The following is a 25,266-nucleotide window of genomic DNA, read 5'->3' on the forward strand; positions in this document are numbered from 1 at the left end:
GTTGAGAGTTTGCTGTTAAACATCCTACATTTCTTTTTCTTATGTGCTAGAAACCTTTGAAATTATTTTAATACTCCATGAGTCATTGCTTTATATGAAAATATTCATAAATATTTGGATAAGATGTCAATCTGATGCAAATCAACTAAACTGTATTTAAGGACTTTTTAAAGAATTTCTCCTGACAGGAAAGTCTACCATACTGGTTCTGATAAGCCAAAGTTGACTTTGGCAGTTTGGTTTCACTTGTCAAGAGATCAGATATTTACAAAAATATTCTACTTCAGAGGTCAGAGTTTTGATTCCACCTTTATCATTTATCTTTATTCTGTCTGCTTCCTTTGACCAGTCTTTAACCTGAGCTGAATTTATGTATCATATTCCCCTACCACAGAGGTTTACATTTGGAGTGTAGTGTAAGAGATGTATTAGTCTTAAAGATTTTTTATTCTCTGCATACTTAAACTACCCCTGCAGTTTAGGGTGGCACCTGGCAACCTTCCATTCAAGACAACAACTGTATTGGAAGATGACCCATTGATAACATTCAACATTGAGCATGATAATTGTTAAATAAAAGCCAGTGTGTCCCACCTGAAGTATAGCTTTACTATGTTCATGAGTAAATGTATACCTGACTTCTGCGTTGCTCCTGTGACTTTTTTCCTTTCTTTTTCTTTCCTATTTCTCTCTCACCAGGCTGCAGAAATGGCCCAGCGTTTGAGTGGAATTAATCGGTGGTGTATCAGTGGCACTCCGGTGCAGAGAGGATTGGAGGGTAGTGTATATCACACATTTTACATATATTTGAAAACTGTTTTTGAGGGGGAAAATATTATCATGCTTAAGTTTTGTTAAAATCTATACTTTAAGTGAATGTGTATTTAGAGTTCACTCCTAATAGCTTCAAGCATATATCTTTCAAATAGAACTTGGGTTATTTTTCTGTTTTTAAAGAAATTGCTTTATTGCAACTATTGTACTTACATTACAAATATAGATACTGGTCTGAAGTGAGTTCCATAGTGGTAGGTAGAAAATAGAAAGGATCTGACCAAAAAGAAAGCAGGGATAAAAATTAATTGCATTTGGCTGCCTTATTAAAATAGGAACCATAATGTTCATTGTCTGAATTCATAAGTAGTGAGATTAAAGTTATACTAATTGTAAAAGTTACAAAATACTAATAGCTTTATACTGCCATGGTATATTCATATACTATTATCCCCTCAACCATTCTTCTGTTTCTTCCTTTCCACACACACATTGTAATCTCACTCCTGTTTGTTCATAGAAAACCACCACATTATTGAAGTCTTTAGTTGTGAATATTTAAATTTGAAATTTTAAGTAAATGTTATTTTATATAAGAAATTTCCTAAAAAGTTATCATTAAAATGTAGTAAAAATATAAAATTTAAATATACCTAGAGTCCAGTAATATTTATTCATCTTTGTTATGGTTTCGTGTTTTGATTTTGGTCTTCCCCAAAATCTCATGTGTGAAACTATGCAAAAAGGTTTACAGGAAATGATGGGGTTATAAGAGCCTTAACCCAGTCAGTAGATTAATCCCAGGATGGAATTAACTGAGAGGTAATTGAAAGCAGGTAGGAGGTGGCTAAAGGAGGTGGATCATTGTGGGAGTGCCTTTGGGGTATATATTTTGTATCTGGCAAACAGAGCCTCTCTATGCTTCCCGGTCATCATGTGACCTGCTTCCCTCTGCCACAGTCTTCCACCTATGGACTTAGACCTCTGAAATAGTGAGCCCTCAAATTAACCTTTCCTCCACTAAAGTTGTTCTTGTCAGGGCTTTTAGTCACAGCAGCAAAAAGGCTGACTAAAACAAACTTATCTTTCTGAAAATTCAGGGTTTCATATGTTGCATTTGATTTGAACTGTATAACTTTTTATTGTACTAAAAAAAACTTCTATTACTATGACCTGGAAAAAAAGTGGGTTTTTTTTTTTTTTTTAGTATTTTGAATTTTATTGACGTATAAATGGCATATAATAAAACTGCTTAAAATGTAAAATTTGGAAAGTTTTTGCTTATGTACATACCCATGACTCTCTTATTTCCACAATAAAATAATTATACCCAAAATATCCTCATGCCCCAAGTCACCTAAAAAAAAGCAGCTTTTTTGAAACTTTCTGGAATTTTGCTTGTCTTTCCTCTTTGCTTTCATACTCTATAGCTTCTTTAACTTGATATATTCTAAAAATCTTTTTTTTTTTAGTCGTTATATTGAGATTGTTAGCTTGCCCGTGACTTACTATGTTGTATCAGAGAGAGAGGAATAGAGAATTCCACTCAACAGAACATAAACCCCAAAGACACATCCCTAGGAATCCACCTCCTCCAACCACTTCCTGCTTAGAGTAGTATTTGCATACTGATTGGGTTAAGGCTCTCTTAACCCAGTCATTCCACCTCTAAACCCTTTTGCATTGACTCACACATGAGCTTTTGGGGGACACCTTACATCTAATCATAACAAATGTCTTCAGATGTTGCCAAGTATCCCGTGGGGAGCAAAATTGCACCCTTTCACGTCTGCCTCAGTTGAAAACCTAAACTCACAGAGATAAATTATACTTAATGATCTATTAATTAGCAATAACTAAGAAATCTTACAAATCTCAAATTGGCCACATATTGAACAAGGAAATGAAGGTAAAGTGTTTTCATTCCATAATTTGCCAGGCCTTTACTGTGTGGCTGATAGCCAGCTGAAATACTGTCAATCTACTTGCAAAGTCAAGTAGCAAGAAAACTGCCTATACTTCAAAGCTTTGGGAATATCTAAACCTAGGTTCACATCTTGACTTATTAATTATATGTTTATAAACAAATTGATTTAAACAGTCAAATCTTTATTGTCCTCATTTGTAAAATAATGTGTTCTCCATACGAATTATAATAAAGAATACAAAGCACTTAGTACGCAGTACCTGGCAGATGTTAAATATTCAGTGAATGATAGCTACTTCCACTTTTGCTTTTGTTTTTATTTTTGACTTATGTAGTCATTTATTTATTTTGGTTTCTTTGAAACTGTTGACTTTTGAATAAGTTCTTTGTAGTGCATTTATCATTTCATTTAGTTTCTGTGACGTATCATGGTGACCATAAACAGGCAAAGTTTCCCATATTATTGAGCTTATACCTTAGATGAGAAGATATGTTTATTAAATACTTACACAAAAATTAAACTGTAATCAAGATAACTTTCACCAATGAGAAAATGACAAAATTCTAACTAACACAGGTTTTATAAAGAAGATATCACGTGCTAAGGATGCAGAAGGGAGTAACAACTGATCTGAGATCCCAAACATAAGCTAGTTTAGAGGCAAAGGAAGAATTCTCTGTTGTAGAGGAACAGGAAGAAAAAATATATGTAAGATCGTAAGGTAGCAGGAGACCAAAAGAGGATCAATGTGGTTAGAATACAAACAGGGGAAACATGTATTAAGATGCTGAGTAGGTGGGTATAGATGGAATGGTAGAAAACCTTGTAAGCCATAATAAAGTACTTTACTCATTTATTTTTCTTAAGAAAAGGAGGAGCTATGGAAAGAATTCAACACAGTGGTTTAGGGTCTTTTGTGGCTAGTTTGTATTTCAAAAGAACACTAGTTGCAATGTGGAGAATGGTTTAGAAGACTGGCAGAATGAATATTAGGATGTCAGTTGATTGGCTATAATAAATAACCTAGACAAGTTATGCTAGCACTTTAGACTAGGGTTGTTCTTAAGAAATAATGAACAGTAGATAAGGAAAAAAACAAGACTTGATGATAGATAAGGAGATGCTGAGATTTCTGATGTGTAAATCCACAGATGGAGACAATATTTACTTCTGAATAATACTAGAAGAAAGGCATATTTGGGTAATAGATTGCAAATTTGATCATGGCAAGTAGAATCCGAGACACTTTTTTAGACCACAAAGAAGGAGTAGCAACATCTCTAAGCAGTATAGTGATTTCTTGGAAAATTTGAAATGGAACCACAGTTTGACCTAGCTATCCTACTCCTCGGTCTATACCCAAAGGACTCAAAAATAGTATACAGTAGTAATGCAGCCACATCAACGTTTATAGCAGCACAATTCACAATAGCTAAATTGTGGAACCAACTCAGAGCCCTTCAGTAGATGAATGGGTAAATAAACTATGGTATATATACACATTGGAATATTACTCAGCATTAAAAAAGAATAAAATCATGGCATTTGCAGCTAAATGGATGGAGTTGGAGGATATAATGCTAAGTGAAGTTAGCCAATCCCAAAAAACCAAATGCCGAATGTTTTCTATGATAGGAGGATGCTGATCCATAATGGGTATGGTGGGGGTGCATGGGAGGAATGGAGGAACTTTAGATAGGGAAAAGGGGGGGAAGGAGGGAAAGGGAGGTTGGACAGAGGTAGGAAAGACGGTGGAATGAGATGGACATCATTATCCCCAAGTGCATGTGTGAAGACATGAATGGTATGACTCTACTTTGTGTACAACCAGAGCCATGAAAAATTGTACTCTATATGTGTACTCTGAATTGAAATGCATTCTGCTGTCATATATAACAAATTAGAATAAATAAGTAAAAAAGAAGGAGCAGCACATGGGTAATGGGATTGATTTGAGCTAAAATATAAATCTAGATTTCTGCATATAGACAGTGATATAACAATTCTTTCAGATGTTACTCATTCCCAAAAACCATGATAGTAACTTGATTCAACTTAAATATTTGTTGCTTATCTTCAAAAAGATATTATAGGAAGGGTTATAGCATTTTTTTAAAGATAATTTTAATGTCCTTTGAAGAGAGTACATGCTCCTTGTTAAAAATATATGTATGTGCATATATATACATATATATGTGTGTATGTATATATGTATCTATTCATATTTATAAAACAGAACAGAAAAGCATAAAGCAAATTACACTCATACTCTTCATTTGAAGACAAAACCACATTTAGTATTTTCTATATAAATATTTTTATATTCGCACTCATTGATTGCATAATTTTTATGTTAGTTCCCCTGCCACACACCTGATAGTTTATCCTAAGCTGTTTTTATATGTTAGAATATTCATCACAAATAGATAAGTGGAAAACTGCTTATTAGGATATATTAAGTAGGGGGAAATACAATACAATATTGAATGTGCCCAGTCAGGAGATATATAAGAATGACCATGCCCTAAAGCTCATGAATGGAAGGCTTGCTAGATCAGAAAAGAACAATAGTCGTTTTATGAGGGTACTATGGTTTATTTATTTTTCTTTATTTTACATTTTTATTCTATAGATGTTGCTATGAATTACTGAGTAAGTCTCATCTATATTTTTTATTATAGTCTTAGGCTTTTCTCTGAGATTAGGAGGAATTTTAGATAAGAGTATTCTCTATAGAACCTATGTGTTTTAATTCATAGAAAATACTTTGAGCTTTGTAATGTCTATGAGAGTACTTATTTAAAATAGTAACAAAAAAGTATTTAAAAGTTATTCTTAGTGTGCTTTTGGCTTTTTTCTTTTTAGATCTTTTTGGTTTAGTGGTCTTTCTTGGTATTGAACCTTACTGTGTCAAACACTGGTGGGTTCGCCTCCTCTATCGTCCTTACTGCAAGAAGAATCCTAAGCTCCTCTACAGCTTTATTGCCAAGATACTGTGGAGGTCTGCAAAGAAAGATGTGATTGACCAAGTATGTTTTCATCAGTTAAGGGTATTAGTTTAAAAAAAAAAAAGTGGAGTTGGGATGAAAAGTTTAATTTTCAGGTAAAGTCTTTTTATTTTTAACTCCTCATTAAGATCCAGATACCACCTCAGACTGAAGAAATACACTGGCTCCACTTTTCTCCAGTGGAAAGACATTTCTACCACCGTCAGCATGAAGTGTGCTGCCAGGATGCAGTGGTAAAACTCAGGAAGATTTCCGACTGGGCCCTAAAGCTCAGCAGCCTGGACAGAAGGACTGTCACCTCCATTCTGTATCCATTGCTGAGGCTCAGACAGGCCTGCTGCCATCCACAGGCTGTTCGTGGAGAGTTCTTGCCACTGCAAAAAAGGTTTTATTATCAATTTCCTTATCCTGTGGTTTATGAGATTGTAAAATAGACAATATTTAAGCAGTTACCACAGTTTTATTCAGGGACTTAAAATCGAGTTGTCAGTTATTTTTAGTCATATAGTGGTTTTTCTCTGTATGAAGTCTTATTTTTGAATAAGAATCTAATAAAAATTATTTTATGGTTTTTAAAATTTATTTTAGAATTAGGACCATTGTTGGGATTTTTTTAGTTGTTGTTGATTTTTAATTGGAGTTCTTTTGGCAGTACTCCAGATTTAAAAGGCTTTCTGTTTTAATTGTATTTCTTAGTTTCCCCACATCAGGGAATTATATTGCCATTGAATAGTTTCTTTATAATTGTGCTAGCTTTTTGATTTTTTTTCCTTCCAAAATCATTAAAGAATTTGTGTCCATAATACTCTGTCACCCCAGAAATATTTTTGCAAATCAGACTGTACTTCAGAAATGGCCTATTTTTAGCACTGGCATAAAAAAGAAACTCTTTTAGGTGTCATAGAGATATAAAGAGGATGAGATTTTGTTCTTGCCTTTAAGTAAATTATTGACAAATAGGGAAAGTATCAAAGATTATAGAATCTTCAATATAAGGCATATATGATAAATATCATAAAAGATACATACAAAGTCCTATGGAAACAATTTTATTGCGTGGTGAAAATTCAATTGCTTTCTGGTGGAAGTGACATTTGACCTTATTCTTGAAGGATTTTTTTTAATTACATACTAAAAGATATAAGGCTCAAGAAGATTAATTAATTTTAGAGATAGGGTGTCACTGAATTGCCTAGGGCCCTGCTAAGTTGCTGAGGCTGGCTTTCAACTCATGATCCTTCTGTCTCAGACTTCTGAGCCACTGGGATACAGACATATGCCACGGCGCCTAGCATTCAAATGTATCATATTCTATTTTGTATTTGAGGAATATTTTTTCTAGTTCCTTTCTCCCTTGACTAAATAGGGAAAACTTTAAAGAATGATGGGATCAGATAGAAGAAAGTCTGCTTTTAGAGTACAAAATAATTAAATTAACAAGCTATAATGGTAAAATGGAGCTAAAGAGAAAAATGCTGTAATGGTATCATATAGACTCTTTGTAAGAGTCCTGTGGTATTCATCTTGCATGATGTAACTCTCCCACTGAATTAATAGTTGGGATTTCATTTCTAGCTTTTAACAATCTGCCTTTTCTTTAAGCACGATGACAATGGAAGAGCTACTGACATCTTTGCAGAAGAAATGTGGAACCGAGTGTGAAGAAGCACATCGGCAACTAGTTTGTGCCCTCAATGGCTTAGCGGGCATCCACATTATTAAAGGTAGAAGGTGATTGCTTTGTTATTTCTGATTTTTCAGATACCTTCTGAGGAAGTTTAATTATAGCAGAACCCACCCCCCCCCAAAAAAATACACACTACTGATTGTAATTTAAATGTTCCCATTTAAGTTACAGAGAGCAGTTATGCAGGATGGTTCATAAACTTTAAACATTTACAAGTGTTTTGTCTGAACAATTCCACTTTTGCAGGTTTTTTCTTGTTTTTTTTACAGAAATTCAGATATGAAAAAAGATATGGCCATAAGTTGATAATCTTAGTCTTTTATAGTGAACAATTAAAAACAATCAAAATGTCTAGAAATAGAAGACTGGTTAAATTTTGACACATTCATAGGATTATTGTTTATTGATTTTAAAATTTATAAATAAATTCAAAATTTATTTATAAATTTGTTTTTCCCATAAATATATGCCTGTAAGGAATGATGGTGGTATATAAAGTGTCAGATGTTTTGGATCTTAAATTCGTTCAGAAGGTGAACAATATGTGCGAGTGCGCACACACTGACACAATGCATATAATAGAACTGCAGTGAGAAATAGACAAATCCATAATTGTAGTTAAGGATTTCAGCATCTTTCTCTAAACGTTTACCAGAGTGTAGATAAAAAATAAGTACATAGACAAAACTGTTATTCAGTTGACCTAATGAAGACTTATTTAACACTTTACCCAACCAAAGAGTTGCACATATTCTTTTTGGGTATACATCGAATGCTTACCAAGGTCAGCCATTTTCTGGGCTGTAAAACAAGTAAATAAGCCAAGGATTCAAAATTTTTCGTGCATACTCTATGACCACAGTGGAATTAAATTAGTTATCAGTAAGAGAAAAATAACTAGAAAGTCTTTAAATATTCGGAAACTAAATAACAACTTCTGAATAATCCTTAGAGTAAAGATAAATCAAAAGCTAGACTAGGATGTATTTTGAAGTGAATGAAAATAAAATATCAAGGTTTGTGAGATATAACAAATAAGTAATTAAATGGAAATTTGTAGTACTAAACGTTAAAAAAATTTATTCTTGTTATATATTGTTATAGTTCTATTTTTTTATTAGTTATCAATCTTTTATGTTTCCTAATTTATAAATTAAACTTTACCATAGGTATATATGTATCATAAATGTACAACATATATACATATACACATACATATATGTACACCATACGTGTATGTGTGTGTAGTATTCTTAGGGCTCAGTGATGTATGCCATTTCCACCCGGCACTAGAAGTGAGGGGCCAGGTGTCTTGGACTTATCACCAGCTGATGAATGGAGAACAACTTCAGCATAGTGTTAAAGTCTGTTTTAAGGTATTTCATGATTAATGTTAGTTCATTCAACTTTCCACCAGTAACCTTTTGTGTTAAATGTGAGGGTTCTCATATCCTAGTCTATTGAGTACACAGTCACAGAGGAAATTTACCATTACTCTCATTTACCCAGTAAGAAATAAATCATGCAGAGAAATTTATAATTTCTATAGAATACAGGTAATGTTCTAACCCTCTTTGATTAGCCTGTCCTTAGTTATTAGTTCTTCTGCATAATGGAAACAGAGCTGTGAAGCGTCTATTATTACCTTTATTTTTCTTTTGATCCTAGGGATTTATCCCAGGGGCATTTTACCACTGAGCTACATCTCTTGCCTTTTTTTTTTTTTTTTTTTTTTTTGGAGACAGGGTCTCCCTAAGTTGCCTAGAGCCTCACTACTAAATTATTGAGGCTGGCCTCTAATTTGTGATCCTCCTGCCTCAGCCTTCCAAGCTGCTGCATGTGCCACCACACCTGGATAAATGTTTCTTGTTATCTTGCATTCTTGGGTAGAATTAGAAGGACTCTCCAAAGCTGTATAGAAACAGCTCTAGACAAGAATTGAAAAAGATGTGGCTTCTTATCTGCTGCAATTGTAATCTGTGAACTTGGGCATATTTTTCAAAATTTCTGAACCTTAGTTTACTCAGTAAAATATAGATAATATAGTAAAACATAAATAGTATGACCTACATTGCCTCTCTCAGAAAGTATTGTTCTCAGCCCACTAAGTCCCATTGTCCAGATGTGGGACACCCCTAAAAACTTAAATTGAGCAACACATATTCCATTATGGTAACTTTTGAAGTAAATGATTTTAGAGTTCTATTCTTTTGAAAAAAGTGATAGGTGAACGATTAGAGCATTCATATGTGTGAAATATAAAGGATCTATAACCTCTGCATTATGACTTCCAACCTAATTGAAAGCACTTATGTTGATTTCATTGAGATATTTGCAGAATTAAAAACTTTGGACCTCATAGATTAACACATACACCTTCATAGCAAATCTTCCTTCCTGGACATTGATTAGAAAATCTTAAATTTTTATCAAGTGATTGCAAGTTTGTATTTTCTCTAGTAATTCTTAATCATTATCATCATCATTATTGCCAGCTCAATTGCTAATTTTGTCCTGTGGCTATTTGGTATTTCAGCCATCTATCTAAAATCATCTCTGCCTTAAAATTCATGGGGAAAGAGTAAATAAGGCAATTCATTATTTAAAAAGAATTGTTTTGAAAAACAATAAACTTTGCTTTACATCAACTTTGAAATAAATAGTCAAAAATAGGGAAAATATGTGTTATATCTAATACTAGCTTTTCCCAGTGCCAAGTTACCTGAATAATTATAATTAAAACTTTCAAATTTCATGACTATCACAGATGAGGAGTTATGTGTGCTCATCTTTGAAAATATATGAATAATCAATGTACTGTTTAAAATATTTTTAGATCATCAAAATCTGGCATCACATCTGAGAAGTGATTGTTTTTCTACACGCAAATCATATTACACATTATATTTGCCAATTAATTAATACACACACACACATATATGCTATTTGATTCTTATAATTGCTCAATGATTAGAGTATTATCTTCATTTTACTTAAGAAAACATTCAGATAACTTTAGTTGCTTTCTCAACATTATAGTTAATCACTCACAGAGTGAGCCCTGGACTTTTTATTTCAAACCAAGCAATAATTTATTATTATGCTAACATCTCGCCTTATAAAAAGAATATTTATAAATTTCAATATTATGCTGTCTGTAGTAGGTTGAAACTCACAGCCAAATTTTTTTAAATGCAGTGATATAGTACCTACAGATTGTTACAGTAGTAAAAATAAATTTCAGCTTTCCCATCTTCATTTTAAAATTACTTTCCTTATTCTGTGTTATTATAATTAAAAAACTTAGTGAATGAATTTCCTCTCTTTGCCTTTTTGCTTGGCTCCCTCTCAGATTTTATTATTGCCTTTTCCTGCTGTGAACTTAGGGCTATAAAAAGAAAAAAAAAAAAAGGTTCTTCATCTGATCATTTCAAACAGTCAGGATTTAGCAAGATCAGTATGTAGTTGTATCCTGCTCCAAGAAATACAGTACTGTTGCTAGACAGAAATGACACTACTGCTCCTTTCAGTTTTTACTGCTTTCTCTCTGGAGTTCCTTGTGTTTCTTTGTATGAAATTATAACATATTAATGCTAATTATTAAGAGAAATCCCTATCAGAAAGTTCATTAACATAGGATATATCCATTGAATTTATTATGATAAACTGAATTATAACAAATTTTCTGCTTTTAGTTTGTATTACTTAATAGTATATTGTAAACAATATCCTTTTTTAAAAGAGCATTTCATATTTAACTGACATGATTTAGACTTTTCTAATATAGAGATGTCAGTGAAGATTTCACTTTTTAAAATGTGAAAAAAATGTAAAATTAATTTCAAATTCTAGAAAGATTTGCGTGTATTATATGCAGTCATACATAATAATATATAATGCATTTTCTTAGGTTCTCATTGACTATCGTATTTAACATCAGATGTTATTCCCATAGTGTGCTTTCTACAAATATTTTTTGGAGAAAATGAACTTGACCAGTATGAAATCTTCTAGTGTGTTTACTAAGAAATGTTAGTACCATCATGTGGCTATGAATATTTTCAAAATCAACTTAAATTTGTATAATATATTGAGTATGACATGTTATGTATGTTCTTCATAAGGAAAGTATATCATTTTAATAAACAAAAGGTATTACAGTGAATAGTTCAAATTCAGCAGATTATATTATAATCTAGTCACTATACCTTCTTTAAAAAGTATAATTATGAAGAAAGAATTATGAAGGAAGAATACCATAAATGATATTATCAATACTAATTGAATCTGTATACCCATTGACTCTTAAAAAATAAAAAAAATTAAAATTAAAACCTCACTGAAAGAATGATTACTCCTACACTATATGACTTTACTATTATAAAAATAGTCTTGCTCATTGAAGGGAATAGAAATTGGTAGACTCTGCAGTACTATGAAAATAATGTTTTGGAAAGCTTTATGTTAAGTAACTGCTAGAACTAGATATAAAGCAACAGCTTAAAAGCAAATGTTTTGCTTAGCACTGTGTATGTATATAATACACTGAACTATTCACTTAAAACTTGTTAAAATGATAAACTTTATATTAACAATGTATATTTTACAACAATTAAAACATATTTATCAGCTTTAACAACAACAAAAAAAAGAGAACCAACTAAAAAAATCACTGAAATGTATATATCTCTATAGGAAGCTTGTGGCTAGTCTATGTTCATATATGAATACATGACCAGTGTACCTACACATCATGTACAACCACAGAATGGGAAGTTATACTCCATGTATATGTAATATGTCAAAATACTCTCTATTGTCATATGTAACTAAAAAGAACAAAAACAAAAAATCTTTTTTAAAAAGCCTAAGTCAGAAAAAAAAGAAAAGCTTATGGCTACGAAGACACCCTAAATATATGATATACATAAAAATAGTTCAAAGTTTTAGGCAAAAAATGCTAGTATATGTCATAATCAGGGGAAAAAAACATTCTTGGCAAACAATTGGAACAGGTGGAGAGATTCCACCTTTTTTTCTATTTTATCATTTTGCCACTTAGATTTTTATTTTAATTGTATTTAGTTCACCAATTCTAAATCCCCAAGAAGCAAATAAGTTATATTTTTTTATTCAAGCTACCAGAAATGTTTTATCTTTCTTTTTAATGTCAACAGTTTTTCTGTAAAGAGCCAGACTGTGAATATTGTAGGCTTTGAGAACTCAGCTTTACTATTGTAGTGCAAAAGCAGCCTTGGACAGTATGTGACTGAGTATAGTGGGGTTCCAATAAAACTTTATTCATGGACCCTGAAATTTAATTGCACTTAATTTTCATACATCACAAAATATTAACAATTTGATTTTTTTTTTTTTTAACTGCTTAAAACTGTGAAGATCAGTCTGGGATGTAGCTCAGTGGTAGAGTAACTGCCTAGCATGCACAAGGTTTGATCCCCTCATCGTAAAGTATTTTTTAAAAATTGAAGTGTAAAAATTATTCTTACCTAATAGATCCTATAAAAATGCAGAAGGTTAAATATAACCATGGACTATATTTTACCATCCTATCCTTCTATAAATACTTTTTGAATTCCATTATTTGAATGAGCTGCTGATTATAAACAAAAGAAAGCTAACATATATGTCAGACTTAAGTGACCAAAATTGGAAAAATTTTTTAAGTTTAATTGCAGATTATTTTGACCTAATACTGAAAACAACTGTATCGAGAGAAGGATAGTTTTTCCTGAAAATTATGTGTGGATTGAGCATAGTATTTGATATATTTGTTTATAAATGCATTATTACTAGAAATTTGTCCTCAATTTCAAATCATATTGACTTTTAATTGGCATCCCTAACTTAAGAAGAAAAATATTATTTGTCTAAATTAAATGTTAATCCAGAGTTTGTTTATCAGTGTAATTTTTAAAAACATTGTGAATACATTTGTTTTTCTTTCTTTTTTAATACTGAGACTATCATTCATGTCAGTTTCCTTTAGTTAAAAAAATGTGTTATAGGACTGTTATGTGGCTTAGTGGGAAAGCACTTGCCTAGCATGCTCAAGGCTCTGGGTTCAATCCCCAGAACACACACAGAAAATTATAATTATTAAACTATATATTTTAAAATAGATGTTTTTAGCTGATAGATAACCAGATGACACTGGGAATTAAATATGTGACTTTGTTGTTTTAAATATATTTTAATTCTTTAGGTGAGTATGCCTTGGCAGCAGAACTATACAGAGAAGTGTTGCGTTCGTCCGAGGAACACAAAGGAAAACTCAAAACAGATTCACTCCAAGTGAGTAAAATTAAAGGTTTCAAACATATATTCTATTTATTTATTATACAGATTAAGTTTCTGAATGTTTTAAGTCATAATCATTATAGATGAAGCTCACAATTCATTTCATTTCATGAGCACCAAGGTGATTTCTGTTTATATGAAAGCTTGAGAATCACTACTATGCCATCTGCTTGGGCCAATTTTTGACTGAAATCTGACTAAAAAATCTATAACTTCTATCAGAAAAATAGCTCAAATTATAAATCTGAGTAGGTCAGATTTATCATTTTCACATATCAGCATCAACATATTTATTCACAGGCTCTTGTGAATAAAAAAGAAAGAAAAGGAGTTATACTCATCAGTGGAACTGACAATATTAAAAACTTATCCAGTAATCTTTTAATTTTTCGAGGCCTTTTAGGGGGATTTGGATATTTCAGTTATTACATTTATTTCTCTTTATTGGTTCTGTCCAGTGAATCTTAGACAAGTTTATCTAGTTAACTGGGAAATAAAAACCTCTTAAATCATGGCAAATTTGGGCTTGAGTCCTAGGCATATTGACTAGGACAGAATAAAGACCTTGGGACTTACATGTTCACATTCCATGCACTTAGAGGCATTTGGAGAAATGTGTGGAGTATAGTGGAGAAAGAAAAAATTAAAGTCAACTTATATTCCACATGGATAAGATTACAGAAAGCAGGACCTGGGCCTTGAGCATGTGTGTTTACCTCTTGAGAGAAGGAGAAAATATAAAGATATTCTCCTCTTGAATAAAGATAGTAAAAGTAGGGCTGGGATTGTGGCTCAGTGGCAGAGCACTTGCCTAGCATATGTGAGTCACTGGGTTCGATTCTCAGCACCACGAATCAATAAATAAAATAAAGGTCCATTGACAACTAAAAAATATATATATAAAAAAATTAAAAAATAAAAGTAAAGAGTGAGGAAGAAGTTAACAAAAATTTGTACCATCACCTATAATCTGAGCCAGACAGAATGAACTTTTTTAAAGTCTCCAATTACCAGCACCAAATTAGTTTTCCTTTAGCTATCATCCCAAGTGAAATGAGAACTTAGCAGCTAGGAGCTGCCTTCACTTTTATTTCTTCTCAGAGCCTTTGTCTAACTAGACCTAGACTCCATATAATCATGGGAAGTGTATAACATATAATATAGTTTTCTTCTTATGTTTGTAACATCTTCACTTCCAGCTCTTCTCCTTTTTAGCCCTTAAGCTCAACATGTCCAGGTCACAACCCTGTTTTCTTATGTGTTTCATTATCCTTATTTTTATCATACTATAATTGCAAGACTCATTCAGAATTTTTCAGGAGAAAAGGAACCAAGTTAGTACAGTTGACTTTTTTATTCTCCTGAACATTATACACTTCCCTGTAGAGACAAATGCATGTATAATAGGAAAAAAAAATACTTGCAATACATATTCTACTAAATGTATAGCTATACTGCATGAAACTTTTTTTTTTTTTTTTTTTTTTTTTGGTACCAGGAATTAAATCCAGGGGTTGGGGGAGTTTAACCACTGAGCCACATCCCCAGCCCTTTTTAAAATTTTATTTAGAAACAGGGTCTCACTGAATTGCTTAGGGCAACTAAGTTGCTGAGGCTGGCTTTGAACTTGTGATCCTCTTGCCTCAGCCTCAGGCATATACCACCTCACCCAGCTGAGACTTTTTTTAATGAAATAAAATTAATGACATTATTATTTAAAACTGATATAATTTTTCTCAGAAAAAAAATTGTACTCAGATTGTTTTTAGAAGGAAAGTAGATGATGTGATCTTAATGTGGTATTAGTTTACCATATAAATAGTAGGTCCACTGCATTATGTGTTGTTGTGTGTTTATAGAGACTTCATGCTACCCATAACTTGATGGAATTGTTGGTAGCTAAGCACCCAGGAATACCTCCTACCTTACGAGATGGAAGGCTTGAAGAAGAGGTAATTAGTATTCTGAGTTTTTTTTCTTCAAACTTTCTGCTGTATCTGGTTGATACTCCTAGGGCATGCAACATCTAAATAAATGAAATCATTTTTCCTTTGCTTCAGTGTTAAAAATTTTATGACAGTGACTGCATGTGGCAGAGAATGGCAAAATTTCAAATTATTTTTCTTCTCTGCTTTATCTGCTTTCAGATTATGTAACAAGGTAATTTTCTTACAAGCTTGTCATAGAAAGAGCATTGACAAAAAATAAAGAACACTTGATCTCATGACATCTACAGTATAGTATATATAAAAACTTTGTTCTTTCTCTACTTTGTATATTATCGTTTTTTTTATTTTTACTTGTAATTTTTTAATTTATTTTAATTAATTATACATGACAGTAGAATGCATTTATGGACTTTGATATTTCATACATAAATCGGGTATAATTTCTCATTTTTCTGACTGTTCATGTTGTAAAATCACTGTGGTCATGCACATGTAAGGTAATAGTGTCTGTTTCATTCTACTAACCTTCCTATTCTCATATTCCCTTCCCTTCCTTCACTCCCCTCTACCTAATCTAAAGTAACTCTATTCTTCCCTACCATCCTCACTCCTGTATTGTGAATTAGTATCTGCGTATGGTTTTTTTCTGATTGGCTCTTTTCACTTAGTATGATATTCTCCAACACTATCCATTTACTGGCAAATGCCATGATTTCATTCATACACACACACACACACACAAATATATATGAATATTACCTTTTCTTTATCCATTCATCTATTGAAGGGCATCTAGGTTGGTTCCATAGTTTAGCTATTGTGAACTGAGCTGCTATAAACACTTGGCATAGCCACATCACTATAGTATGCTAATTCTAAGTTCTTTGGGTATAAGCCAAGAAGTTGGATAACTGGGTCAAATTCCAGGTTCCATTGGTTCCATTCCAGGTTTTCTGAGGAATCTCCATACTGCTTTGCAGAGTGTAGTTGCATCAATTTGCAGTCCCATCAGCAATGTATGAGTGTATATTTTTCCCCACATCCTTATGGTTGCCTGTATCTTAATGATTGCCATTCTGACTGGAGTGAGGTAAAATCATAGTGTAGTTTTGATTTGCATTTCTCTAATTACTAGAGATGTTGAACATTTTTTCATCGATATTTGTTCATTGATTGTATTTCTTCTTCTGTGAAGTGTCTGTTCAGTTCCTTAACCCATTATTGATTGGGTTATTTGGTTTTTTGGTGTTAAGTTTTTTGATTCTTTATATATCCTAGAGATTAATGCTTTATCTGAGGTGCATGTGGTAAAGATTTTCTCGCATTCTGTAGGCTCTCCCTTCACATTATTGTTTCTTTTTCTGAGAAGACACTTTTTAGTTTGAATCCATTCCATTTATTGATTCTTAATTTTTCTACTTGTGCTTTAGGGTTCTTGTTAAGGAAGTCAGATCCTAAGCCAACATGATGAAGATTTGGGCCTAGTTTTTCTCCTGATAGATATAGGGTCTCTCTTCTAGTGCCTCTGTCTTTGAACCACTTTGAGTTGAGTTTCATGCAGAGTGAGAAATTTAAGTTTAATTTCATTTTGTTACATATTACTTTCATTTTTCCCAGCACTATTTGTTTTATAGGCTATCTTTTCTTCAGTGAATGTTTGTGGTAACTTTGTCTAGTATGAGGTAATTGTATTTGTGTGAGTTTGTCTCTTTGTCTTCTGTTATAGAACAGAAGACAAACCCTAACCCTAACCATTGGTTTACGTGTCTGTTTTGATGCCAATACCATGCTGTTTTTGCTACTGTAGCTCTGTAGTATAGTTTAGGCTCTGGTATTGTGATGCCTTCTGCTTCACTTTTCTTACTGAGGATTGCTTTGGCTATTCTGGGCCCCTTATTTTTCCAAATGAATTTCATGATTGCTTTTTCTATTTCTATGAAGAATGTTGTTGTGATTTTAATAGGAATTTCATTGAATCTGTATATCATTTTGGTAGTATGGCATGGCTACTTTGACAGTGTTAATTCTGCCTATCCAAGAGCATGGGAGATCTTTCTGTCTTCTAAGATCTTCTTTTTTTTTTTTCCTTTAGTGTTCTGTAGTTTTCATTGTAGAGGTCATTCACCTTTTTTGTTAAGTTGTTAGAAATCAATGGTAAAATAAAAAATAGAAGCTATTCTAACAAATGGAGACTAAATAATACACTATTGAATGATGAATGGATAGTAGAAGACATCAAGGATGAAATTAAAAAATCTTAGGTAAATGAAAATACCAATAGAATATATAAAAACCTCTAGGACACTATGAAGCCAGTACTAAAAGGAAAGTTTATGCATTGAGCTCATTTATTAAAATAATAAAAAGTCAACAAGTAAATGACCTAACATTACATCTCAAAGCCCTAGAAAAAGAACAACAAATCAACATCAAAAGCAGAAGGTTGAAATAATTAAAATCAGAGCTGAAATTGAAATAAAAGAAATAATTGAAAAAATTGACAAAACAAAAAATTAGTTCTTGGGCAGGGTCTGGAGCTCAGTGGTAGAGTGCTTGTCCAGCACGTGTGAGGCACTGGCTTTGATTCTCGGCACCACATAAAATAAATAAGTAAATAAAATAAAGGTATTGAGTCCATCTACAACTAAAAAAATATTTTTACAAAATTGGTTCTTTGAAAAAATAAATAAAATAGATAAACCAATGGCCAGGCTAACAAAGAGAAAAAGAGAGAAAACTCAAATTACTAAAATACTTGATAAAAAAGAAAATATCACACAGACATGTCTGAAATACAGAAGATAATTAGAAACTATCTTAAAAATTAATTCTCCAATAATGTAGAAAACATCAAAGACATTGACAAATTTCTAGAGACATATGATGTACCCAAACTGAATGAAGAGGTCATACATACATGATTTAAACAGATCACTATCAAGTAATGAAATAGAAAACACCATCAAAACCTACTAATCAAGAAAAGCTCAGGACCAGACAGATTCTCAGCGGAGTTCTAAAGACCTTCTAAGAAAAATTAACACCAGTACTCCTCAAAGTATTCCATGATATAGAAAAGGAGGGAACCCTTCAAACTCATTCTGAGGCTAATATCACTCTGATACCAAAACCAGATAAAGACACATCAATGAAAGAAAACTTCAGACCAATACCCCTGATGAATATAGATGCAAAAATTCTCAATAAAATTCTGGCAAATCACATATAAAAACATATTAAAAAGATAGTGCACCATAATAAAGTGGAGTTCATCCCAGGGATACAAGGTTGGTCCAACATACAGAAATCAATAAACATAATTCATCATATCAGTAGACTTAAGAATCATATAATCTCTCAATAGATGCAGAAAAAGCATCTGCCAAAATACAGCACCCCTTCATGTTCAAAACACTAGGAAAACTAGGGATAATAGGAATGTACCTCAGCATCGTAAAAGCTATATATGCTAAACCCAAGACCAACAGCATTCTAAATGGAGAAAAATTGAAAACATTCCCTCTAAAAATGAACAAGACAAGGATGTCCTCTTTTACCACTTTTTTTCACCATCATCTTTGAAATTGTAACCAAAGCAATTAGACAAAAGAAAGAAATTAAAGGGATTCAAATAGGTAAAGAGGAACTCAAACTATCACTATTTGCCAATGACATGATTCTATATTTAGAAGTTCAAAAAAGTTCCACCAGAAAACTTCTAGAATTAGTAAATGAATTTAGCAAAGTAGCATGATATAAAATCAAACATGTTCCTATGCTTTAACGATGAATCCACTGAAAGAGAAATTAGGAAAACTACCTCATTCACAATAGCCTAAAAAAATCACTTAGGAATCAATCTGCTTTATATTTTATTTAAGGTAGTAAATAAACTCAAAATTTTCAATGGTGTTTCTCTGAAGTTCCACCACAACAACTGTTGCATTTCATTCAAAGCAATGATATTATAGATTATTCCATGGTAGCTCATTAATAGCTTATTATGCTAATTCTTCCAGAGACTTTTGACTTTTGTCTCCAGTCCCAGCAAATATCATCCTATTCTCTCTTCTGTGAATTTGATTTTTTAGATTCCACATGTGATATCATGGCACTTATCTTTCTGTGTCTGGCTTATTTCATTTAATAAGCCAGGTTCTTTAATATCATGTCCTCCAGGTTCATCTGTGTTGTAAAAACAGGAATTCCATCTTTTTGAAGTTCTGAATAATATTCCATTGGGTGTATATATATGCATCATATTTTCTTCATCCATTCATTGGTAAATAGACATTTAATTGATTCCATGTCTTAAGTGTTCTGAAAAATGCTAACTGTGAACATGAAAATGCACATCTCTTTGAGCTACTCATTTCTTCTCCTTTGAATGCATACCCAAAAGTAGAATTTCTAGATCACATGGAGTTCTGTTTTTAATTTTTTTAGGAATCTTCATTCTGTTTTCTGTTATGGCTATACTAATTTTTATTCCCCCAACAGTGTGCAAGGGTTCCCTTTTCTGCATATCCTCAGTAATATTTATTCTCTTAACTTATTGATAATAGCCATTCTAACAGAAATGAGGTAATATCTCATTAAATGTTTTTAATTTGTATTTCCCAGGTGATTAGTAAAATTAGACACCTTTTTCATAGACCTGTTAGCCATTTGTTTGTCTTTTTTTGAGAAGGTTCTTAGCTATTTTATTTTTTAAAGAGAGAGAGAGAGAGAGAGAAAGAAAGAGAATTTTAATATTTATTTTTTAGTTTTCGGTGGACAGAACATCTTTGTTTGTATGTGGTGCTGAGGATCGAACCCAGGCCGCACGCATGCCAGGGGAGCGCGCTACCACTTGAGCCACATCCCCAACCCTATTTTTTAAATTTTTTTTCTTCTTGCTATTGAGTTGTTTGCCTTTCTCATGTTTTGGATATTAACACCCCATCACTTGTACATTTAGCACATATTTTCTTCCAATCTGTAGAGTGTGTCTTCACATTGTTTCCTTTGCTATATTTTTGACAATTCTGTTTTAATGTTTGATAGTAGTCTAAGTGTTGAAAATTTTCAAATGAAATATCATTTGCAGCACAAACATCTAATCCTTGTACATAATTAGTCACTCTTCATCTAAATGCCTTCAGTGACAGGAAGCTATTACAGGGAGAAAGCCCATTCTGTTAGTAGGCAGCTCTAATGGCCAAATAATTATAGCCAAGGAATTATAATAAAAATTAATCAAAAGGTTTTGACAGGGAAAGGAAAAAATGCATAAGGAGGAGCATTCTTTCTTTAACTGTATTTCTAAGGAAGCTACATTATTACTCTGTCTTACTCTTACTGAATATGAAGCCATAGTATTTCAAAGCTGGACAAGATTTTAGAAATTCATCTGCTTTAGCACCTGTTGTGCAAATGAAGTAATTGAAACTAGAGAAGTGAAATGGCTAATCCAAAAAGATTATTCAGTTGACCCATATGAAATTGCCATTTTGTTTTAAAAATGGTCAAGTATTGGTAATTTCTAGTGGCTCAACCCTTTACTGAGTGAAGCATTAGGATTTCAATTTAGTCATCTTTTCAGTTTTCCTACCACTATCCTTTATACTACCCTTTGATAGTATTTGAATACAAGAAAATGAAAAATTTTCACAAGTTTTCTCATGTTGAGTTTATAAGAATAGAACTTTTCTATTTATAAGAGCAAAATATGTTGATTTCTTATGAATTATTCTCTTGAAAAAGTAAGAAGTTTTAATCCCTTGTGTGTTGGTCTGCTGAGACTTCCATTACAGAATACCACATATTGGAAAACTTAAACAGCATAATTTTATGTTTTCTTAGTTCTGAAGATTGGAAGTTAAAAAACAAGATATTGGCGGGTTTCTTTTTTTCCTGATGCTCCTTTCTTTGGCTTTCAGGAGGCTTCCTTCTCACTACATACTTGCATGATCTTTTCTTCTTGCTTATAAATCCTTTATGTCTCTCTCTTTTGACATAGGAACACCACTGGTCATATTGGATTAGGGTTCCAGCCTTATGGCCTTCTTTAACCTTCCTTGCCTTCCTCCAAATGCAACCACATTGAGAGTTAGTCCTTTAACATTTGAATGTGAGAGTAACACAGTTCAGTTCCATAATACCTTTGCTACTATATATTTTCAAGTTTTATTTTTAAACTGTAGAAGCTAAAAAACTTTAATATTAAAACAGATAAATAATTCTGAAAGGTGTCCTTTGCCTCATACTTTGAAATATTAATGCCCTCTCCTTTTTTTCTAATTAAAAAAATATTTTTTGAGGGAAAAGTCTTTTGGGACTTTTTTAAGAAAATTAAATTCACCATAGTAAGTTATTATTTTTGAGACCTAGTTTTTATCTATTTTCTTTTTTAACACAGGCCAAACAGCTACGAGAGCATTATATGAGCAAGTGTAATACAGAAGTTGCCGAAGCCCAACAAGCTTTACAACCTGTGCAGCAGACCATACGAGAGCTCCAAAGAAAAGTACACTTACAAAAATGCAGTGTTTCTTGCTTGTGTTTGTCTTCAGATATCATTTGGGTTTATGTTTTGTTTAGGGAGAAACTTGAACTTTCTTATTCACTTTGGAACTCCTAGCACTTTGTACCATGACTGTTCCATATACCTTATTTTACAGTTAGTATGTCTTTGTTGAATGAACTGATACATAGATAAATCGATTATTTTGAGGTTCTGTTGTTTTTTTTTTTTTTTTTAATCTCTAGTGGGTTTTCTCTTACCTTGGTATCTAAGAAGTTATCTTTTAGGGAAAGTAAGGAATTCTATAACCCCATTTTGATCTTAGATGTGTATTTCCAAAATCTTTTAAGATGTTAGAGTATTAGAACCACAGATATGTTTCTCATACACTATGTGTCATTTGTCCTTTCTAAAGTTTCACTATTATAAAATCAGTAGCAAAGTCAGAAGAGAAGTCTACACAGATATATTTTTACTTATCAATTCTTTAATCAGTTGTTCTACATTTTATTTTTCCTAATAATTATTTGATATTCAGGCATATAATTTTGTTAGCTACAGTCATTGTAGATTATTTATTCAGCAGAATCTAGTTCAATTGGTCAAAGAGTAGAATGAAGGTTTTCTTTGTTATGCTAAGAAAGAGACCCCTGATCTTTTCATTTATATAGAATACATACTTGATTTTCATTTTGGTAAAGTATTTTTTTTTAAACTCAGCTTTGTTATACAAGTATATTGTATAAATTCTCATTCATCCAGGGTAGTCAAGGAACAGTTGTTATTTTTCTATATTCAAAAGAGGCATTTACCCAATGTGTATAGATAATGCATATTTGTCTCCTCTTTTGTAATTCCTTTGAGAATAGCATTTATTATTGCTTCCTTTGAATTTTTCACATCAGCCTTTCCAGGGATGGAAACATAATGAATATTTTTTTAAAAAATTAATTGATCAATATTATGATTTTTACAGATTCATTCTAATTCTCCTTGGTGGCTGAATGTAATCCACAGAGCAATAGAATTTTCTATTGATGAGGAACTTGCTCAGCGAGTACGAAATGAAATAAACAGCAACTACAAACAACAAACTGGAAAGCTTTCTATGTCAGAAAAGTAAGAAAATGGTATAAAATAGAATAATTATATGAGAAATCACCCCAGCTGTTCAGATCATTTGGTGTTAGGAGATGCATTTAAATATGAGAACATATTGTGGTTATAGCATCTGGTTTTACATTTTGTTAGGAGTACATTTTAAACAAAAATTAGTTATATCTAAAATAGAGACCTTTTTTTTTCATATCTTAGTCATTTTTAATTGCTCTCTTTTTATAGTGTTTTAAAAATCTTCTTAAAATATTTTCTTTGGATATACCCTAAGCCAGATTCAAGCAAAATTCTGAAATAGAATTTTGTTTTGGAAAATTTCATTCTTGATGTCATGATTTCCCTGTGTGAATCACGGTGCATCAAGTGCCATGGTGGCCCCAGTTTTATATTATGGAATGACTTGTTTCTCCCTTTCTTCCTGTCAACACGTACTATTCTTTAAGGTCTTCAGAGATAAGTTGGCCTATTAATCTAATGATTCTTTCCAAAGTTGCTTTTTATCAAAAACACCTTCAGTGGTTTTAATCCAAAAAAATGTGTCCCTCTAATGTGGGAAAAGTGTTTGTTGTGGGCAGAACCTTTCTGGCACCTTTTGTATAGACAACCTAACATTCTTATATCTTGAGTATTAGTAGATACCATTGAGTATATTCCTACAGAAATCTCAACCAAGTGTGACGGGTAAATGTTACACGCAATTTTCTTAATACTTTGCTGGTGACTGTTTTCTGAATTTAAGAAAACTGACCTTTCATTCTGTCTTTGTGTTTGATGTGGTGCTGGTGATGGGAATCAGATTCCATGACTGCAGAGGTCTTCAGTTCTTACTTACAACCCAAATGGAAGAGCTGAATAAATTCCAGAAACTTGTAAGAGAAGCTGTAAAAAACCTGGAGAAACCTCCATCTCGAAATGTCATTGAGTCTGCAACAGTCTGCCACCTCCGACCAATCAGACTTCCTCTGAACTGGTAAGTAATTAAAGAAATCATACAGTAAATGACATTGTTCCATGAAGCTAGAGTCTATTAAGACAATAATGAATCATAAAAATAAAGATTGTTCATTTTAATTCAGACAAAAGTAGAAGGAGATGTGTTATTAAGAAAAATAAGGACCATGCATTAAAAGCCATCTAACTTTTTTCTAAAATAGCACAAAATGATAATAAAGAAAAATTGAAGTACAAATACCAAGCTTCTTTTAGAAATTATCTGATCACCTATTATGTTTTTGAATATTTCTCTGATAATCTGTTTTTCAGTTGTGTCTTTTGTAAGGCTGATGAATTGTTCACAGAGTATGAATCGAAGCTATTTTCTAACACGTAAGTTTTCTGTTTGATTATTACCCATCAGAAAATTGAAACATTTTATGAGATTTAGTATTTGGTTATAAGGCTATATTTCTATTATGACTTTTCTTATATTTTTTCTTTTATTTAATCAATGTAGTAAACCTTTAGCATTTGATCCTTTGAGCATGCTGATGCTCAGTTTTACCTAGGTAGGTGTTACTTGTTAGTATTCATGTCATGTAGCAATGTGTAATTAATAAAGGGGCAGATGAGGGGGGTGGTAAGATTCCAAACTGTGGAGTATAATGAATTTGAACTCAAATTCCTGCCCTCTATTGTGAGTAAATTATTTCTCTAGACCTCAGTAGACTCATTCATGAAATGAAAATACCCACAACTCTTCCTTCATTGTATTTTATGATTATTAAATATAATGAACATAACTGTTCATTAATGTATTAAGCAAAGTGCTTAATACATTTTTATAGGTTAGGAAGTATCTTATTAAAATGTTAACTCTCATTATTAATACCCTTTCTTCAGCAGAGCCTTTATTCTTGTATTGGGGATTAAGCTCCTTAGTACATCTAGCCCTGGCATTAGCAAATTTAACCATCTATCCTTTTTAAACAGGAAAATTAAGGAAAGGATAAGTTCTGATTGCCTCCCCCCCCAAAAAAAAAGT

The 25,266-nt window shown here is 32.2% G+C and overlaps 1 protein-coding gene across 2 annotated transcripts in view; it reads left to right on the plus strand.

Moving 5' to 3' along the window:
* The window catches only part of Shprh (SNF2 histone linker PHD RING helicase), a 94,245-nt gene that overhangs the window by 16,246 nt on the left and 52,733 nt on the right, over positions 1-25,266 (plus strand). For both annotated transcript variants that reach the window (XM_078018954.1, XM_078018953.1), the window contains 10 exons: positions 700-778; positions 5,568-5,731; positions 5,839-6,095; positions 7,313-7,434; positions 13,621-13,709; positions 15,575-15,667; positions 22,065-22,172; positions 23,146-23,288; positions 24,082-24,255; positions 24,549-24,611. In XM_078018954.1, coding sequence (XP_077875080.1) covers positions 700-778; positions 5,568-5,731; positions 5,839-6,095; positions 7,313-7,434; positions 13,621-13,709; positions 15,575-15,667; positions 22,065-22,172; positions 23,146-23,288; positions 24,082-24,255; positions 24,549-24,611 — 1,292 coding nt within the window. The remainder of the gene's footprint in view (positions 1-699; positions 779-5,567; positions 5,732-5,838; positions 6,096-7,312; positions 7,435-13,620; positions 13,710-15,574; positions 15,668-22,064; positions 22,173-23,145; positions 23,289-24,081; positions 24,256-24,548; positions 24,612-25,266) is intronic.

The sequence above is a fragment of the Ictidomys tridecemlineatus genome, chromosome 8 (assembly GCF_052094955.1).
Source record: "Ictidomys tridecemlineatus isolate mIctTri1 chromosome 8, mIctTri1.hap1, whole genome shotgun sequence".
Classification (NCBI taxonomy): domain Eukaryota; kingdom Metazoa; phylum Chordata; class Mammalia; order Rodentia; family Sciuridae; genus Ictidomys; species Ictidomys tridecemlineatus.